At 36.8% G+C, this 21,955-nt stretch overlaps 1 protein-coding gene across 1 annotated transcript in view; it reads left to right on the top strand.

Moving 5' to 3' along the window:
- astn2 (astrotactin 2) overlaps positions 1-21,955 on the top strand; it is an 824,937-nt gene that overhangs the window by 779,958 nt on the left and 23,024 nt on the right. Inside the window, exon 22 of the mRNA XM_030148576.1 lies at positions 15,360-15,501. Coding sequence (XP_030004436.1) covers positions 15,360-15,501 — 142 coding nt within the window. The remainder of the gene's footprint in view (positions 1-15,359; positions 15,502-21,955) is intronic.

Raw genomic sequence — 21,955 nt, 5'->3', positions numbered from 1 at the left:
TTACAATTTCCCTTAAGCTGTATGTTAGTTCCATCTTAAGTTATTAGTAAGTTAGTAAGTTGGATCCAAATGTGTTGAAGATATTGTTTGTAGATGTCATTTCATTTCACTTGTTTGTTGTTGTTTATTGTTCATATCTATAGATATTTGTATTTATACTTTTATGCTGTTGTTTTATACATATATATATATATATATATATATATATATATATATATATATATATATATATATATATATATATATATATATATATCCTTATACTTTTATACTTTTTGTGGTTGTTGTTTCAGCTGGTTCTGGAATAAAGGACATGTTATTTGCCATTTTCACTTGTCTGTTTCACATTTTTACTATTTTTTGGCCTATTCAAATAATCATTTAATCAAATCGAACCAAAGACAATTATCGATAAATGAACTGATTACAAAGATAAGCAACAGTGGCTTGTTAGGCTTGTCTCCACAGAAAACTTTTGTTCAATGAACTTCTGCATATTTGTAAATTTTGGCCATTTTCGTCCAGCCATTTGACCTTATAATAATAATAATAATAATAATAATAATAATAATAATTATTATTATTATTATTATTATTATTATTATTATTATTATTATTATTATTATTATTATTATTATTATCATTATTATTATTATTATTGTTGTTGTTGTTGTTGTTGTTGTTGTTGTTATTGTTATTATGGATTGGCCCGTCAGGCCACCACCTAACATTCATATACCATTTTTAGCCCTCGTCCAACTTCTGGCCAAAGGGGTATTGTGATCGTTTTGTCGTCTTTCTGTCCATTCAATGACATAATCACATTATCTGAAGAATGCATTGAGATATCTGCACCAAATTTATACCGTGGATGCATCTTGGCATGGAGCAGAAGCCTACTGAAAATACATCACCTTCACCTACTTTTTCAAGGCCAAATAACCTTGTGCCTTGTGCAGTTATAATATCTGAGTACTTCAATATATAAATATGTATCTAATAAGTTTTACACAAAGAGAATCTAATCTAAATTATAGAGCAATAACTGTCGACAGAATCTTACTCTATATTTGGGGTATAGGGGTATTAAAAAAGTGCAGCACATTATGTTTTTTTCAGCTTTTATTTGTATGTTTATAGTAGATTTTACATATGATGTAAAGATTTTGTTGTACTAGTTACAGTGACGCTATTCTATTCTATTCTATTCTATTCTATTCTATTCTATTCTATTCTATTCTATTCTATTCTATTCTATTCTATTCTGTTCTATTCTATTCTATTCTATACTATTCTATTCTATTCTATACACACCAATGTGAGTGGCACTGGTGACATATGTCAGTTGTATAAGTCCAAACACCTGAGGAAAATACATGTTCATTGTGTATGAGTCATGACTTCATGGCTGACAAGTGTACAGTGAAATAAAACTTCATATTTGTCCCATGGGACAAATCATCCATTTCTTGCCTGTGCAGCCAGTATTGTTTTCATTCATGTCTGTCAGTGTGAACCTAACCAACATAACTCACAAACGGATGCATCAATCCTCATGAAACTCAGTAGGGCTATTGACAAAGTCAGGATGTACAAATGTAGATTTTTCTAGATGTATCATGTGACAAATGTCTTTAATAAGAGATGGGTGATTTTTCATTGTTATGACATCCACCTGTTTTACTCTCAGAGCTATAGCAACTGAGACTCATGTGTTCCTATAGTTTCTAATATCATGTTATCATTGGTTATATCACAGCCTGACTGGAAACTCAATTAACATTTGCTGTAGGGTAGTTGTTTAATTTAGATAAATGTAAGGCTTTTACTTCATATTCTTAATCTTCCTGTAGTTTAATGTTTTTTCAAGATGGAGATTTTCTGCTTTGTTGAACATATTATTAATAACTGCTTGAACCAAAACCATGCAAGTCTTACTGGTAATAATATTAGTCAATATTTCTTTAAAGTCATGAGTAAATAAATAGGCATTGCCCCTAATAATCAAATGGATGGATGCTACGCTAGTTTCAGTTCAGTGACATCTTTAGATCACCTTATGCTAAGTATATACAAGCAGTCAGACTGAACCAACTACATGTTGATTTTTGGTGTTTAGTTAGTGCAGCTGCTGTGTCTGTGCTGCCAATGGCAACAGCTGGAGTCACTGGGTCACAGAGTTTTAGTGACGATGTAAATAGGGTTCCAGCTGCATGTACCACACAGGTCAATAGAAATTTCATGTTAGTTTTATTAAAGAAACATTAAAAATATGTATTTTCAATTGAGACCAAAATTTAAGATCATTGCCTTTACTCCATTCAACAACATTAACATTATTATTATTATTATTATTATTATTATTATTATTATTATTATTATTATTATTATTATTATATGGTCAAATGGCTGATAGCTGGGGGGACAAAATGGTGACAGTTTACAAATATGCAGCAGTTCACTGAACAAAAGCTATTCTGTGGAAACAAGCCTCAATTTTATTGTCCTTGAAAATGAACTAGAGTTACAGCTATTGATTATCTATGTAATCGATTAATTTATCAATTATTTTTCTTTGATTCAATTCGATTAAATTATTATTTGAATACGCGAAAAAAAAATTATAAAAATGTGACAAAGACATGTCTGAGAATGACAAACACCTATCCTTTATTCCAGTTTAAACAAGTAACTGATGGTTCCAGTGTAGAAAAGTCAACATATAGACATGCTCTGCCTTTTTGTCCTTGTTTCTTCTGAGCTACACTCCATGTTGTTTGTGTTGATCCTGGCGTCATGTGCATCACAATAAGCGTCCATGTGAAACACAACAGTGGAACCAATGTTTAGTAGCAGCAAAATTAAGGAAATAAAGCTCCAGTTAAGGAAAATTTTAATGGAATTTTTAAAAATTAATTTGAGTCTATTAATCGATTCGTTTCAGTTCTATACGTGGCTGTAAAGCCATGCTGTTGGAAGTCACAGAGAAAACATGTAAATTTGATGGCTGATGGATGTCTTCACACTGAAGGTCCCTTCACACATATACAGTTCATCCATGTAGACACTGATGCAGCCCCAGACCATCATAGATGCTGCTTTTGGACCTTTCACTGTAAACAGTCTGGGTCTGTTTCTTCTTTGCCTTGCAGTAGAGCCTGATGTCTGTTTTTCCTGAGAAAAAGCTGTAATATGCACTATGTATCTGCAAAGAATTGAAATTGTTCTTCCTTCTTGTTAAATACAGTTTTAGGCTGCATTTGTGGATGCAGCAGGTGGACTGTGTTTAATGATAGTTTTCTAAAGTCCTCCTGAGTCCATGTGTCTGTACTGCAGCCCAAGGGCCAAAGGTCATTCAACAGTAGTTTCCACCCTCGGTTTTTAGTCATTGAGATTTCCCCAAACTCCCTGAATTTTGACATAATAATATGTTCTAAAAGAAAAGGATACTTTAGTTTAGTTATTTCATTCTTTAGATAAAAGATAATATTCATTTACATGTCAGCAAACTGACCACATTATGAGAGAAAAGGAACAAAAACAAGAGCAATCTTATATTTTCTACCTCTTTTGCAAAATACTTGTGCATCTACAGTCGCAATCCCAAACAGAATTATGAAATCAACCATTTAATACCATATTTTCTATCACTTACTGCTGTTTAAACACTTCCAGTACCATCCTGGATTAAACTGCTTTTCCTTTAAAAAAAAAAAAAAAAAACATTTTTTTTTATTTTAAAATTGTATTTTTTTATGTTCCTTTAAACTGATTTGTGTTTTAACATTGCTTTATAAAAATGGGCTTTGTATTGGTTTTAGCTGTGCCAACCCTTTTTTTTTTGCATGTAATAGTGGTTGCTGACAGGTGAAGACTGTGCCTTGCACATCCTAATGTATGTAGGATAGGACTTCCTACTGTTACTCAGTAGGGGAAATAGTGCATTGAAGGACAGTTCAGTTGGGGGTATGACAGCATACAGGTATATGTGTATTACACTTCAATATAATGGTGCATTCAACTATATAAGTCATTTCGACTCTAATTGTGTTTTATCTTAAACCATTGAGAAACAGTTTTCATTAAATAATGTATGTAGTCTGTGCTTCAGCAGGCCTGTCCAAAGGGATGACCCTCTGACTCACTCCAAAAACTTGGACAATTCCGTCTAACTCAGGCTGCTTAGAGACTCTGTTCACAGTGCTTTGTTTGTACCTCAGAATTTATTCCTTGGATGCTATTCCTAAATCCCACCACTTCAGTTCCAACCCCTTCACATACACTCATATACACACACATTGATATGGGGTTCTTTTTTTAATACCTTGAATTTCCTGCCATAGGTGGCATTGTGTGATTGTGTAGACCTGTGTAATGTCTACTTCTTATGTGTTGTTTCATGTGTGTCAGAGAGAGGAAGGGAGGAAGTCGGTGTTGTATATAGGCACAGTCGTCAGTGCAGGGAGTGGAGGGGTGAGTGCTGACAGTTTAACAGAAGAGGCCCCTTGCAAGTTTGGCAGCCCACAGGAAATATAAAGCTTGTGATTTGTTTGTTAATATAAAGCTTGTGTTTTGTTTATTTAAAATGAGCCCACTGTGCAAATGCCTGGGCTGATAGTAGGTCGACAGCAAAAGGGAAACATAGTAAAACCAAAAGGGGGAAAAAAGGGTAGCTTGAGGACAAACAGAAAACGGAACAGTGAAAAGGAAAGATTTTGTAAAGGACCAGCGCAAACTATAGCACACGTGATGCATGTGAGCATTTTTGTTTTAATATATTCTGTGAACTTCTTACATTTTTTTAAACTGAGAGCGACAGTATACGCCAACAACCCGATGCCCTGTGCTATCAGGCTGATTCTGTGCCTTTGGTTATGAATTTGCAGAATTAGTCGCTCACGCCCACTCTGCAGTCTACACTTGAACCCAGTTTAAGAAGTAAGAAGTGCATTATTTTGACACAGACCTAGGGTTGCCAATTCCCTAAAAAAAAAAAAATAAATAAGGGACACCTCGTTGGCAGGGCCGGCAGACTCAATTGCCTTCACCCCTCCCAGGGTGGTGAATTTATTTTGCATTTTTTGTGTGTATGAAAAAGTGCATTCCTTTTCAGCTCACTTTTGTTTCTAAATACAGGACGATTCCTTTTTTCAAGGGGCGGTTGGAAACCCTACACAGACCTTTCCACTTATTAAAACAACAGAAGACGAAGAGCAAAAGCAGAAGGGCTGCAACGAACAGTTATTTTCAGAGTCAGTCAATCCGTCGGTTCTATTTGTGATTAATCCATTAGTTGGTCTAAAAAAATGTCAGAAAATGGTGAAATCCAAAGAACCAACCCAATAATATTAAATTCTTCTGCTACAGAGGATTCAATAAACCAGGAATTATTCATATTTAAGAAGATGGAGTCATAATTTAGACTTGGCACTGGTAAATAAACACTGATTCAACATTTTTGCCAACTATCATGCAAAGTATGGAGTCTGAGACAACTTTGTCTGTACATAACAAACAACTTTTCATTCTTTTTAAAAGTCATATCTAATGAAGCTTATATGCAGTTAGCGAGCTGTATAAAATCCATTTATCTGTTAGAATGATTACAACCTCCCCAAAAATATCTTATGTACAGAATTTATCCTTAAAACAAAGTTAAACATTCAACCGGTTATTTTACAACTGCTGTTTAAACATAGTCTTCACGTAAAGTTTAAGTGCAGTAAATAACTCAACTGAAGGTAACGTTGGAAAATGGTCAATTACACTAAAGACAGAAAACACATAGTAATGGTTTTAATGAAAACAACATCCAACTTTACGTTCCAGAAATTGAGATCCTTTTAAACACTTTAAACTGCACTAAACTGACCTCATAAATAGGATCGTGAATGGACTGTGCCTCACTACAGTGTTTTCTTTCCCTTGAGTTTCCTTTTTGAGCTGAAAAAAAAGTGTAATGTGTGAACCCACTGACCTTGAGGATTTACACGTTCACTCTCTCTTTCTCACACACACACGCACACACACATATACACAGTTACACTCACACACAAGCAACTAATGGCTGTGGCAATTACACTGTGCCTGCATTCAGTAGTGTAATTGAAATGATATGTCAGGGATAACAGTATATAGCAAGTCTGGCTTCCAACATGAGACGAAATGCCACTTTGCTACCATGTACACACCCATCTCCACATCAGACTGGGAGAATGTGCGTGGTGTTTGTTGCATGTTGGCCTACATATGCACACAATATGGCCTGCATAGTCCGCACAAGCGTTCATTCAGGTTCATGAGCTGGATGTTGTGTTGTGTTTGCATGTGTTGTTTTAAAATCTCTGTTTCGGATTTAATTCTAATAAAAAACTTTCTGTTGTGATCTCTTCTGCGCACACACACACACCACCGCCCGCCACCCAGCCCCATTGTTTTTGTTTTTCGTTAGTGCCCATGTTTTTACAGGGGTTTTTCTTGTCGTCTTTGAGAATTCGGGTCAGTCTGGGTCGGGAAGTGTTGCCGTTGTGGGCCAAAGCCCTTGGAGAGTTTGTATATGATATTGGTCTATACAAATAAACTTCACTTGACTTGTTTGCCACTACATCATACACTACGAGGCCTGTGTATGTTTGAGTCCGAGCAGTTCTCTCTGTTCACCATCCGGCAGCCGTCTCATCATGTTCCCGTGATTTGCTATTATTTGTTACTCTCACTGCTTACCAAAAAGGTCACCTGGCATTTACCATGAGGTTTTAATCACCATGTAAGCTGGAGAACACGCAAAATGGCTTTTACCGTAATAGAATTTCAGGAGCCTTAATTTTTGCCAGCTGTGTGCTGTTTTGCCTTTGGTATTGACAGAAATGTTGACGGACCACAGGCCTACCCGAGAGGAACTCCTCTAAATGGTCAAACCATAACTGCTGCTCCTGGGTGGGTTAAAATGTCTTCGGCTGCAGCTATAGCGAGTTACATTTTGACTATTATTACCTAATTCTACAAAATTACAGCAAAGCTCCCACACTGATGGTGGTTGAAGTCCTTAGTAGGAATTAGCAAACGTTCGCGGACACATCCACATATTTGCGCCAGCATGTGTGCCAGTGGCTTGTAAAACTACTTCCAGTTTAGCAGTTGAGTCAGATGTGAACACTCCAAATTTGATTTGTCACCATGCGTCATTTCCTCACCCCATCCCCGTCTGCAGTCACTCTGATGCAAACACACACAGCACCCTTTTTCTCACCTCACCTCTTCTCTGATGCTAAATGAAAGGAGGTCCGCTCATCTGCTTTGTCTTCTGCTAAACAGACCGAGAAAGATTTTATGAAAGAGTGAGTGTTTCAAAGCTGCGAGGCAGTCACACCAGAAATAGAGGCATATTCTGAGATAGTGTTTAACTAGAAACTTATTCTTTAAGTGTGTGCACATGATAGGTAAGAAACTCTTTTTACGTACACCTATTGTTAGTGTTTCTTGTGGTGCCCTGGACACAGTTTATGAGAGCACACACCATTTATTCACAATTAGTTCTTCCACAGCAAGCATTGCTGGAATTTCCTCTTTCTCGAATACCCCATCCACACTCGCGCAGATATTTTGCAAAACTCCTTTTTTTTCTTTATGTTTGGGCCTCTCGTTCACACACAAACACCATAATGGAATTTGCTAAATTTTGAATGAGCCAAAATGGAGATTTTTAAAACAAGCTTTTTTAGTGATTTTTTTTTTGTGTGTGAATAGACTAGAAAATGATGGCCTCACATTCCATTTAGTACATGTGTTTGTTGCTTTGTGTAATAAACTTGCACCTGAAACATCTGATACAGGTCAAGGTCAGCATGGGTACCAGTGTGAGACTGACTGGACCTGTCATGCACAGGTGTTGTTTCAGAATCCTTGTAATATAAAGAATATACTTCAACAACCCAAAACCAACACTGAAAGAAACTGAAGTTTGTAACTTAAAGGGTAACTGTAGTGAATTTTCATTGTAGGCTATTTCAAAAGATCTCATATACTAGTGGTTCCGTCAGGTAACTTACATCATAGCTGGTTGTCAAATGCATAAGAGTACTAAGTCACTGCTCCATCAGTCAGGCATGTCAGAGCGGAGGTTGCGCTAGACATTTTTATTGTCCGTCATTTTGACGGACAGGGTCATAAAAATTCTGTCATAACACATTATTATCTGTCATTCAAATATTTTTTTCAAATGATAATGAGGCATATTTAGTAGTATTTAATGTTCAAAAACATCTCAATGATGCAGTAACTGGGCTTGCTGCTGGCTGATAAACCAACGTGATATCATGACTTGCATAAATACATCATTTTTAATCGGTGTGTTATCTGTACGCATTACAAGCTTTCCGTGTGTATGTTCATGCCACAGTACGCACTGAGGGTTAGGGTTATGGTTATGTGAACCGGAGATCTTGGCATAAACTGACACACCATCAAATGGTGTTGAATAACACATGAAAGATAGAAAATGGGTACATATAGCACACCAAATGCCATAAGAACTGACGTATTGCTTACTTACGGTCCTTCTTTTTTCACCATGTTTATCAATGCCATCACAATTACTGGGCTTTTTGAAATAACTTAGGAGACTCTGCTGTCTTGACATTTTGCGCTAGCAAAGTAGCATATAATTTTGGCTGAAGTCAGATAAACCACAAGATAAGACTTGACAATGACTGATTAATATGCACACTCACCACCAACTGGACAGAGGGTCTACTACAAGGGAACTAACGGGGAGTCATTTGAAAGAAGTATTGCTGTTGTATTCAGCATAGAGGTGAACAGTGGCACTGTTGGGTTCTATACAGGTAGGATGCTGTTGTGGACTGTTTGATGCCTTGTTAAGAAACAGACAGACCAGCGATCCTGCGAGCAGGTTCTGTTCACAGTGTTGTGTGAAAACTTTCTTTGGTAGATTACCCTCAGTATTTTAATCTGTCAAAATGATGGACAACCTTCAGAATTTTCTGTCATCTTTTTAAAAAAAAAATCCATCAATGACGGAATATTTTCAGTTAACACGACCACTGAGTCAGAGACATGTTGCCTCCTTCACGGGCTGTTCCAACACTGGTAGTGACGCAGACTCAGTGTATTATCTGATTATCTGGGCCACGACACACTGGTCACTGACCCCGTGCAGCAGACATGAGTCTAAGATGGCACATTATTGGCCAGAGCTGGGCCGATAGTGAATCATGTAACATGTTGAGCCCTCTCTAGGACAATGGCGAAGTGCAAAGCTTACAGCTGTACGAACAACAAGTGCAAACATGTGCTTTCCACTCAATCTCTCTCACTGACTGCTGCTTGTTTACTCGCACTTGATTACCTGGAAACTACACAGGTATGTCAATTCTGGCTGCCAAAGGCTGCTCCCCTTAGGTTCACCCCCTGCGTGTAATTCAAGTAATAAAAAGTTCTGGTGTAATGCATTCGTGATGATCTTTTTTTTTTTTTTTACTGAATTTTTGCCTCTTGCTTATAAGTAATACACAAAACACAATTAATGTCATAAGCATGGCCAGTATAGGTACACTTTAAGTGGTCATTACTCAGTCTGGAACATCCAACATCATCCACAGTTTTAAATCTGCCAGAAACAACTGTTTGTCCAAGTGTTTGTACAGGTTTGTAGTTGTTTGTACATTTTGGTGTGGAAAGAGATATTTTGTAAAACCATTGTCACTTGTTTTAACTTTTAGCTTAGCCTTTATTTACATCCACTGCAGAAGGAACCAGGCAGTTATTAGAAGGAGGCTGGTGTTAAAGGCAGGCATATTTCTAATTTCCCTGTTTAGTAAGTAGAAATAGTCATATTTAATATCAAACCTAGTTTTGATCTGCTCATGCTATTATTAATATGATTAATATTATTCAATACACTTTTTTTTTTTTTACAAACAACACTTTCTTAACCATTACAGAATAAAAGCCATCTAGTGTTTCAGTGGGTAGAATTTATTTAATTGCTTAACAGAGCTTTTGTTATGTAAATGTTTCTAGAAGTGACAGTTTTGCACACACACGCACAAAAAAAATAAAATAAAATAACACAGTCCTTCAATGAGATTGGATAGCAACACTTTAGATGAACAATCTGGAACAATGTTAAAAACAGATTATATTATTATATTATATACAATTATATATGTTCAATGTGTCAAAATAAACCTACAGGTGTGAATAGTGTGTAATTTTCTGATGGTTTCACAGTGGGTATGTTCTAAAACACAAAAAATAGATTCATATGAAGGTTTGGGTGTAAGTGAAGGAAATCACACACACAGTTTTGTCGTCCACAGACTTTTAGTACATGGAACTGAAACACATATCATAAAGACAAGGATGTAAAACATTTTTTATTAAGCTTTCATTGTGTTCCAGCTCTGTTATTGGCTGGAGATAAAAACACGAAAAAAAAGTGAAATGCCAGAAACAGCCCACAATCAAAAAAACAATAAAAATAAGTAAATACAGGCAGAGGGCTGTGTCTGTGAGTTTTACATTTTACCTTGTTACCATGTTTTATTTTAATCAGCCACAAAAATGGACAGCGGCATGGATTTTATTAGTGTGCATAGTTTTGCATACATTTCATCTAAAAACGGTTAGTTATACAGGTTGTGTTAGAATTGTCGAATTTTCTTAAATATTATTCTATCCTCTAGATAAGTGACATTTACATCAGTAATAACCCAATAGCCTGTACACTGTTCTTATATTTAAGTGCTTACACTGCAACGTTCTATAGTGTACAGATATATGAAATACACAAAGGCTTCTCATACTGAGTCCTAAAATGGATAATGGAGAAGTCATTTACACACTTCCCTGTTCTGTCAGTGATGTAAGTGGTCTATTCACACTGGTCACCTAATGTCTAATTATGACACTCTGCTACACACCATTAACCTAAGCTAGCCTCATGTGTTCCCCTCTATTTATGGCTACTCATAGAACATCTACAATTTTCTCCCTCTGTTTTTTTCCCCTTGCTGTTGCTGGAGCCAAGTGTTAAATTCAGTTAAAATCATCACTGGATGATTGTCTTAAAGGTTTTTGGACATTTTTATGATCAGTATATATCCATCAAGGCATGCAGCTGCAGGAAAAGAACTCTGGATGCTAAATTCTGACGAAATTCTAGTCATTCACTGTCCCCTTGATTTATCCTGATTATCAAACCATCCACTATCGTCATTCCTCTTTGTGATAACAGCCAACACTGTAAAACATCAGAGGCCTCACTTTTTTTCCTTATTGATTCTCTCTTTTTTTTTTTTTTTCTTTACTCTTTTTCTTTTTACTCCACTTTTAACCAGGTTGTATTTGGAGTTTTTCTCTCCATTTGTAAAGTAGCAGAAATCTGGCATTCAGCTGGTCATTCCTAAGATAGTTGCTTGCAATAATGGTTGGAGAATAGTTTGGAGGCTAAATCAGGTCAATCGTAAAGAGATCAAAACCAACTATTTATATGAAAGTTAAAATCTGGATGTATTCTTCCTCCAAATTTGACATATTAAAATTCTTAGTCTTGCAAAAAGACTAACAGCTGATTACTTCCAATTTTCTCATGGTTTGCAGAGAGTGAAGTGAAAATATGCTGAATATTCTGGTTTGTGGTTTGAGGGAGTATGCAGGTCTCTGTTGGCTGTAAAGATATTCAGGAGTTACACGAGAATCAACAGAATCAGTAAACTGAGATCAAAGCTGCTGGACGATAAAGCGTTGTAGTCAAAAGCAGGACAAACACAAATTTTTACAACTGAAGCTGAAAGTCAAAAAGCCGTTGTGCATGTTCTTCTCTTTGTCATGTCAGAGTGGATGTAAAGCAAAACAGTGCATGTTATTTTACTGATTACTTATCCAGAGCATGTGAAGAGTTTTTGTTGCAGTACTAGTACAAAGGCATATGTTATGGCTCACAAAAAGTAAGTTTAAGCCTTTAAACATAGTCAGTGGTCCCTAAAGGGAAATAAACATGTGATTGACATATGGCAACATTATAGTGACTTAATGTCCAGTCCTTTTGTTGACCTTATGTTTAACCTATAAATATGGAACAGTGTAGTCACCTAAATAGTTTATTATAACGCTTAATTACCTTCACACTAGAGGCTTGAACATTTTAACCCGGGTATATTGAATAGCAATTTTTGTGTATTTTCATTGTGTAGTAATTGCTTAACCAGGACCTATTCACCAAGGTTTTGCACTAATGATATGCTGGCGCAAACATGACCATAAAGTTCTGCACCTGAGTGCAATTTGCCCTTGTTTTGTGTCTGAGATTCTAGTGTTTCAGGCTTTTCTCCACATTTTAGCACACAGATTGGTCCATAATGGAAACTGCAGAGAGCAAAACCCCTCAAATTTCATGTCTTTAATGAGCAGAGACACACAAACACACACACAAACACACACACTCTCCACAATCACCTTTGTGTTTTACTTCTTTTGCATCACTAATATTTCGCATCTATAAAGCAGTCTACTGAAATGTGTTCCTGGCTGCAGCTACTAATGTGACTCAGGAAGTTCTAAAATGTGTTCCATTAATGTGTGAATCCTAAAATAATGTGCGGGGGTCATGGATTGTATGTGATTTTGCACAAAATAGTAGGACTAAAGTTTGATTTGATGCTCACAGCATAGCTGGTGAAATGACAAATGTGTCTGAACTCTAAAAAAAGCCGAGCACAATTATGGACAGTGTAGCAACAGTATCTTCACTGACACCAGATCAGTTTGAATCTAACAGTAACTATTGTGTTCAGCAGCTGTTTCAGTCAGATTCCAAGTGTATAAAGCATATATTTGACATAAAGTGTCATAAGTGTTTGTAATAAAGCAGCCTGAGCAGCCTCCATCAGGACATTTTTATTTTTTGGTAGCTGGAGATTCAACATTTCGTTAGCCTCATAGCATAATTGCCTAAGTCAAACACTACATGGACAAAATTACTGGGATATGTTGAATTCAAGTGTTTATTTCATAACAGGGGTCTGGGCTACAAATCAATAATGATATCATAATGTAGATTTATATTGTGATAAATAGTATATTATTTTAATTATATTGATGTTTATATCACAAATTAGCATGAACAGGACATCTTCCAGCTGTAGCCATGATGTGTCCCAATATTTTTGTCCATATAGCTTATAAACATCAATTTCAATTTTAAATTTAATGGGAGATTTTTTCCTCCTAAGTGAGATGTGAAGAAAGTAGATGGTTAGTTGTGGTAGAAAACTATTATTTACAGTCACAGCATGAAAAATATTGTAGAAACTTAGTTAGAACATTTAAAATCATAGTCATGGATAAAAAAAAAAATAAAGCAAAGTCAATGTTGAGAGAAATTAAAAACAATCTCTGAGACATTTTGGAAGCAAAGATAACAAATTAAACCAAACTAACCCATGCAATGCAATGATATTTACCACAATATAAAACTATATTATGACATTTGTCATAATTGTTTTGTATCCCAGACCCATTAGAAAAGAAACACCTGAATTCAGCATGTCCCAATACTTTTGTCCATAGAGTGTATGACTTAGGCAATTACGCTATGAGGCTAACAATAAGCCCCGCTGTCATGCCAAAAATTTTAAGATGAATTCACATCACAACACTATTTACTCGGCAGAGCAGTTTATGGTGAATTCCACTATTTGCAGATTCTTTGTGGATTTCACAATATGTTTGTATGATTTGCAGTGGTTAAGTGGCCATGAAAGCTTAGTCTTAATTATTAATTATTTATATCTAATCTAATATCTATTCATTACAGAAAAAGATGGTGTAGGAAAAGACGGCACTTATTTCAAAATGTAATTAAATGTAATGACTGGTAGTTTATTAAGTTCCTCCTTGCCATGCAAAGCCATCAAAATCCATACTATATGAAAACACATCATTATTATACATTGTAGGTGTGAACATCTGTGGTTGTGTGTTAAGCTTTCATGTGTATGTAATGTCTAAACCTTAACCAAGGAGTTATCCCATTGCGTCACTTTGAATTAGAATTTATCTGGGATTATATAAACACTGTAGGTGGGTGGCCTTCTGGTTTGAGAAAGTAAACGAATAAAACACAAGATCTGTGATGATGTAAGGTTTTAATGTGAAATGATTAACAACAGACATTTCCAACTTGAACATGTAAAACATAAACAGTCTTCCATTTACATCCATGAGTAATTTGTTCCAAGACAGAAATGACAAGAAGTGGAAAATATAGATATTAATATATATTTAGATTAATATTGCCAGCCTTTTTTTTTGCTTCTCTACACACATTTAAATTAATGTGATAATAAAAAAAAATCCACATTGAGATTAGTGCTCAGAAAAGTAAAATCTTTGAAGGAGCAACCTTGCAACAGTGCAGGAATGTGTTTAGGGGAAACCTCCTATACACAGAGTTCTTTTTGTAAAAAGGTCAAATCATTCATTCGTGCAGTTCTTTTTCCTCTCTTCTGCAACCTTTTCTTACCATCCCCTGGTGTCCTACCAGCCAGACTTATTCCCTGTGTTTATAACTTGGCCCATGTATCATAAGCTAAAACTAAGCTGCCCTTTACCTCGTGTAGAAATAGTTGGAAATCCAACCGTTTGCGAGCTTTTAAACTATTTTGACAGCTTCCTCTTTTTTCCATCACCCCCATGAGCACTGGAAACTGCAGTTGTGCATGTGTGTATCTAAATGAACAAGTGTGCTCCCCTTTCCCGTAAGCTGACATGAAAGATATTTCACAACTTGTGAAGTAGTGTTTTGTGAGACGCCAGAGTGCTCAGTGAGATATCATTGTAACACTACCATGTGCCCATAAAGGAAAGAAATCCTGTTTTCTTTCAGTTCTGTAATGTACTGGGTTTGGGTTGCTGCCAGAAGAAAGTCATATTTAATTTAGCCTTGGGCTCAGCGCTGGCAAAAATGGCTCCCACCGGACCCAGCAGAGGTGAAGCACACAATGCCAGTCAATGGCAAAATCACCGATGAGGAAAGAGCTGCTTTCCTGAAGCAGAAATTCATTCATGAATAAGTTTATTCTGTTTTTTTTCTCCTCTGTTGAAACATCAAGTGTTTGCACTGAAGACATGTGGTATTGTTTTGTTCAACTTTGAAGAACAACAGATGAAAGCTGATGTTTAAAGATAAGTTTGCCTTATTTTTGGCAAAAAAAAGTATATTAGGAACCAAAACAACACAAGCACTGATGCTTATGTAAAAGATTTATAAGAAGTTTTTGTTTCTGTCTTTATTTATGAGTCTTCATTTCCGTTTTCCTTCCTTTCTTCTCTATCAGGGGAGGTTCTGAGCGTAGTGGACGATCTCTTCTCTGGTTTGGGTTCACCCTGTGTGGTTGCCGGCAGGAGGAGTGGTGACCATCCCCATTCTGTCCTATATTCAGTGGTCTTCAAGTGCCTGGAACCTGACAGTCTCTATAAGTAAGTGTGCCCATGCCCTTTTGGTGTGTTTTCAGTAAGAACTGATTCATTGTGCCTTCTTCATCGTATGAATGAACACTAATCATAAAATGTTGCAGAAAGATCTAATAGAGCCATTTGTATAACCGTAACACATTTCCAGATATCACTAGTTGTAATAAAAATGGGGAAAATATGCCTCTACATCAATCTTAATAAGGTTTTATGTAACATATTAATCTTGTTTTAGAAGCGCCACCCTTATCATGGTCAGGGGTTTTATTAGAAGTTTCTATCAAGTTCTCCCAAGGCAAATTGATTCCAGATGAGGAGAAAATATGGCATCCAAACATGTCTAAAATCAAAAAATAGAATTGACATTTCCAACCAAAAAGTATGGATTATATCCTGCAAACAACACCTGCTGGCTGGATCTGTCCCCATCAACCTTAGATAATGGATCAGGAGAGTAAAATACAAAGCATGTTTTGCTTGTTTGTGTACTATCGTTGTCATGGTGTAGGAGTGCCGATTCAGCCAGGCGTATGTTCCAGGTATTTCCAGGCCTTATACTCCACATGCACTCCATTTATCTGGCTATCTGTTGACCTTGTCCAAGTAACAAGCAGTTGGTCTAAGATGTGAATCTAGAAAGTGTTGAAATGCATAGTGGCTTCCTTCAGCTTCAATGATGTGAAAAGACAAAAAGCATACACAATGGAAGAGAGCTGCTGCGTGATTGCATGGAAACACACCTGCTGGCTTTGTTATGCAGTTGAAACACACACTCATTTCAATGTAACACTTGTACAATTGCTATTTTATATACTAGTATGGTAACATCTAAATAAGTTATCAGCAGCTGCACCACCACAATGCAAGATACTCACTTCTGTCACCTCCTTAATCTCGCAGTTATTTAGCTGAAATTACAAAATTTCATTTGAATGTAACACCTCTTACAAGCACTGGTTTTCTACCAGTAAAGAGTTAACTGCCAAATACAAATGGTAGTTAACATTATCAATCAGATACCATTTAGCTGACATTCTGCTAAACTTTAACTACTGATAAAAATGATGGCGTCATGTTTTCAGTCATTAACAAGTAATGTGTGCCTTGTTACCTCACCAATGATGTAGATTAAAAATTCACTAACATTTATCTGACAGGGAGCCCTGTTGCTAATGCTTTAGTTATGTCTATTTCAATATCTCTTATCTACTATTGGCTGTGACTTAAACACCAAAGGCCTGATTTGCTAAAGTGTACGTGTACAAACGCACGCAAAAACACGAAGTTTAGTTACCAACAGGACACACCAAGGGTTACGTTTCTCAAATGGGCAAAGTAGCTCGCAAAACCCATTTACCATGTTTGCCCTGATGAATATGCAATAAGGGCATTTCTGCCTGAACGTGCAAAATTATTGGGAGGAGATGCGCTAAATGTAATTTACCAAACCTGAAACTGATTGCAGTGGCTGATTTTGCATCTATATTTAACACGTCTGAAAGGCAAGTTTTTGAACTGGCACAGCTGCAAAACTGGTTGCACTTGTGGCGAGGAGGTGGCATAAGCACAACCAAAGGCAACACAAGGAATGAATCTTATCTGCTCGCGTCAACATTTTTGAAATGGCGCACGACAAAATAATTGAGACGTATTGCCTACCCAGCAATGCCATTTTAGAACTTCTAGATGAACAAGGGGATGATTTGGGGCCAGTCACAAGTAGGAGTCATGCAATACCTTCTATGACAAAATTCCTCGCAACGTTACATTTCCTTGCTTCTGGATCATTCCACCACACTGTTGCCATTAGTGCTGGTGTATCCCAGAGCAGTTTTTCCAGCGTACTGTCTCTGACGACAACCAGTAGCGCAAGCAAAATCCTCATTTAAATAGGGCAGTCTCCAAGACTTTGCATCTGTTGTCATTTGCGAAGGCAATCTTAGTTGATCACCCATAACTCACATATCAATAGCCCACTTATTTTTTAGCACCAGCAAGCAAATTTGTGCCCGTTATTTGTGATCGTAGTAAATCAAGCCCCAAATGTAGTAGTATGGGTTGTAATATGTTTTTGTGTTACTCAGATAGTTTTGTTGATGTGGAAAAAAGTTTAAACAATCATCAAATCTTGCGTGATTTCAGTTAACCTACTTATAAATATCACAAAACCCAATCGCTGGTCATATGTCATTGACCGTGGATTATGGGTTCTTTGATAAAAGTGCAATAATTTCTTTAGAGTTCAAATGCCTTTAATTGAAGCAGATAATCATTTGTGCTGTTTTGCTGCACATGTTGCCACCAGTGAGAGTGACTGGAGTCAGCTAGGAAAGTGAAAAACATCCACGTAATCAAATTTATTCAAATTTATTGTGATGCTGCAAACACAAATTAAGTTTTTGACATATCGTACCCTGTGTTTATGATAATAATGTATATGTACACTACCGGTCAAAAGTTTTGGAGTTCCCCAATTTTAACAGGGTTTTATTGATATTCAAGCAGGCTAGAGATGTGCCAGAGGTTAAAAAAAGGTACCCAAAACTGAAAAATAATGTGCATTTCAGAATTGAATAGAGATGCCTTTTTCAGGGAACAAGAAATGGGTTAACAACCAAAAGCTGTTCTGCAGGAGTGGAGGTTGATCAAGCCTTGAAAGTTGATGCTACCAATTCCTACAGGTGTCCCAACTTTTCTTGATTATGTATAACCCACTCTGTCTGTATAAAAGTAGTGATGGCGCACACTGTGGTACCATCCACTCATGAGCATTACTTGAATGGTATTGTTACAATTGCAGAGAAACAAACCATCATAACACTTAAAAATGTAGGTCTTTCCTGTGGATAAATTGCAAAGAAAGTCAAGGTATCAGTGACTCCAGTCTCCTTCACAATAAAAAGGCACTCAGAAGCTGGAAGAGGTCTGGCAGAGCCACAAGAGAATCAAAGGACGAGTTTCTGAGAGTCAACAGCTTCCGTGGTAGGCAGCTCACAGGACAACAGCTTCAAGCACAGCTTAATAGTAGTTGGAGTAAGGAAGACTCACTGTCAACTGTGAAGAGAAGACTCGAATTACAGGATTGTTAGGGTCAAGTTGCAGCAAGAGAGCCATTGCTAAGATGTAAGACGTTGTCTGGGCCATGAAACACTGCCAATGGATGACTGAAGACTGAAAAAAGGTGTTATGGACTGCTGAATCAAAATATGACATCTTCGGTTCATGAGAAATTTTTGTACAACATGCAGTACCCTCTTGACTGCACCTAGTTGGTCAGAGGTTCATCCTACAGCAAGGTAATGACCCAAAACATAGGTCTAATCTATGCCAGAACTACCTTAGGAAAAAAGAACAAGATGGTAAGCTTGAAAACATGGAAGGACCAGCACAGTCTCCAGACTTAAACCCCATTGAGCTGGTTTGGGATGAATTGAACAAAAGTGGGAACATAAAGCAACCTACAAGGGAAACACATTTATGGGAACTTCTGCAACAAAGTTTGGTAGAACTGTCTGCAGAATATTTGACTTCCCTTGTAGAAAGAATGCTACAAGTGGTTTGAGCTGTTATATCTGCCAAAGGCAGCTACTTTGATGAGTCAAAAGTTTAGAATACATTTGGTTTGTAAAGTAATTACATGATTTCTTTTTTAACTTCAATTGTTATCTGCTCTTTTACTTTCATGTCAGAGTACAATGACAAATTGAACCGCATCAATTTCAATAAAAGACTGGAAAAAGTGGGTGTTCCAAAACTTTTGAGCGGTACTATGTATTTTAATGAATTGGTAGAACTGTCTGAAACATGTTCTCTTATTAAACCTAAAATGTGGTCAGACCACGACATGATTCCATCAAGGCTGCATGGTCCATTAGTTGTTATATATTACTCACCTGCAGTATTCGCTGATGATTCATTTGTCTCTTTGTCTCATTTGTCTATTTGCCTCAGTGCACAATTTATTGCAACCCAGTCGAATTCATCATTTTTTTTCTGACCACATTTTTATGAGTTCAGTGTTTCCCATTATCATATAAAGAGCTTTCATTAAACACTATGCTGTGGCCATGTTTGCATCTTTCCCAAACAACAATGACTGGGCACATATCAGTAATACCGCATCCTCCCCTGGGTGTCTACAATTCCCATTGCAAATGTTATTTTGTTTTAGGGGGTGAATTTTGTTACCTACTCCTGAACAACAGCTGGATTGAGTTAACTAGAGAGGCATACTTTGTCTCAACATGATGGAAGTGGTTGATGCTGCTGTTCTTTTATGTTCTCTTTGGTTTTGGTGAACAGAGAAGAGCACGTGTTGAAAGGCAGGGAATTTAAAATTTTAAAAGCAACTAATAGGTAGGTAGTAGGTAAGATAAAGGCCTTACCCTAAGGTCATTTTATGAAATCCTAGTCTTTGTAGTTATTAGACTGAGACTAAGTATTTACAACCATAAGCTGCAAGTCTAAGAAGGGTATTCTTATGATGTGCATTATTAAGCACTTCTTCTTAAAATAAAAGTGCTACAACAGCAGTATGAGGGAAAATCAGACAGGGCCCAGATGTTGTTGTGGCTGTCATTTGACGCACGAAACGTACAGTGTTTTCAGCTTTGCAGTCTCTTCTTAGTTTTAGTGACGTGTTTAGGTTCATAATGATTATGCTGTTTTGTGGCCTTGTGGGTTTTGTTTTGGGAACTTAATCAGCATCACCTATAAGACACAGCCAGGATTTAGACTACAGGATCTAGAGTCATAGTTATGGTGATCATTGCGTAGGTTTGCACATGATGTACCTTTCAAAATTAGATATAACCTTATGATGATGGTGTGTGCTGGTTGGATTTGTATTAAAAGAGGTAAATTAGGTGGTGTTTTCATTTAGGCTCTTAATACATATTCTTTTAATCCATCCCTAAGCTATGGTTAGGGTTATAACACAGTGTAAGGCCAATATGTTTGTACTGGACTTCTGTATTAGCCTAAACTACATATGTTTGATCGTGGCCTAAATGTAACCCTAAAACAGGTTGCTGACTGACCAGTTAGAGGTTAAATCAGCAGAAAGGTAATGAATGCAGTAATTTACTCATGCCACCAACACAGAGAACATCTGTTTACTTAGAAATCAATTATTTGAAACTTCCTGAAAGATATGACAAGAGGATAAAGAATAGCATGGAGGGATAAATCTGCGGCAATTCTGCAGAAGTTGGACTAAAAAAAACCTGCTACAAGGGCCTGAGTTTTTACTTTGTAGAACTGTTATCTTTGTTGAGGCATTCTCCACAGTGTTGTTTTTCCCTGATAAGAACTGAATTTACGTCGGAATTACGTCTGAGAGCACATCTGTTTGCAGCCAACTCTGCTAGTCTTAATCAGGAGCCTGATAAGACCTCTACTGCTATACACTTTACACTTGATCATTACAAGGCTGCTATGGCCCTGATCTTCCCCTGTACACTAAAAACACTGTTTATTAAACACGCAACACTTTAATCCAGAAGTTTGATAAATCCTCAACAAGATACAATACATAACATACCTGCTATAAGCTACTGAAAAAGAGTTTAGCAAAACACTGAACTGAAGTAACCTCTAGATTTGCTTCTTCAAAAATGAAATAGCTGTGAGAAGATGTTTCCTGATACAATTAGATTACAAAACAGTGGTGCAGTATTTATTTTGCCAAAATATTGCTATCAGTACCTCCAGATGTGTAGCTTGTTTTTTTAACACAGAAATATTCTAAACTTTCGATTTGCTTACATTGTTGGTAAGTAAGAGAAGTTGCCCAGTGTTGTCAGATATTAACTGCGTTGTTGATATAAGATGGTTGATATAACCCTGTTCTCCTTCCTGTTTTTAATTTATTATACAGAGAACAGCAGTCATGCTTGGTTTCTCGGCATCAATCCCCAAATCTTCCCTGAATTGTCTCAGTCCCAGCTGCCATGCATCTTCCTGATTGCTCCTCAGCTGCTTCTAATTGCTTAAGACTATTTAAGGCAGCGTCTCCAGACACCACTGTCATTTTGTCTCCGTTTCCTTGCCATCCTTTTCATGCCTCCCAAGCTTGGATTCCTGTGTAACACATTCTTTCACCTATTCCTTTTATATTCTTCTATTGGTGCTATGCTAGTAGCCTTTTACCATTCGTCTGCTTGGACTGGACTATCTCCAGCTGACTTTTTGTGGCTTAGCTTTGTATTATTCACTGTCAACATCAATATACATCCACCATCTTCCCCTGCACCGTTAAATTAAAAATGCGTAAATACATGTACATAAGTTACTTAGTGATAGTCTAGTGTTGTATTGTGGTCAGAGCCTGTGCCAGTGCTGGTCATTTGGATGCCCCAAGCACATCTGCGTGGTGGCCAAAACAATAATCTAGAAGTGCAAAGTTCAACTGTGTGTGTGTGTGTGTGTGTGTGTGTGTGTGTGTGTGTGTGTGTGTGTG

The sequence above is a fragment of the Sphaeramia orbicularis genome, chromosome 12 (assembly GCF_902148855.1).
Source record: "Sphaeramia orbicularis chromosome 12, fSphaOr1.1, whole genome shotgun sequence".
NCBI classification, from domain to species: domain Eukaryota; kingdom Metazoa; phylum Chordata; class Actinopteri; order Kurtiformes; family Apogonidae; genus Sphaeramia; species Sphaeramia orbicularis.
Note: the sequence above shows the minus strand (reverse complement) of the source record. Positions and strands in the feature narration are given on the sequence as shown.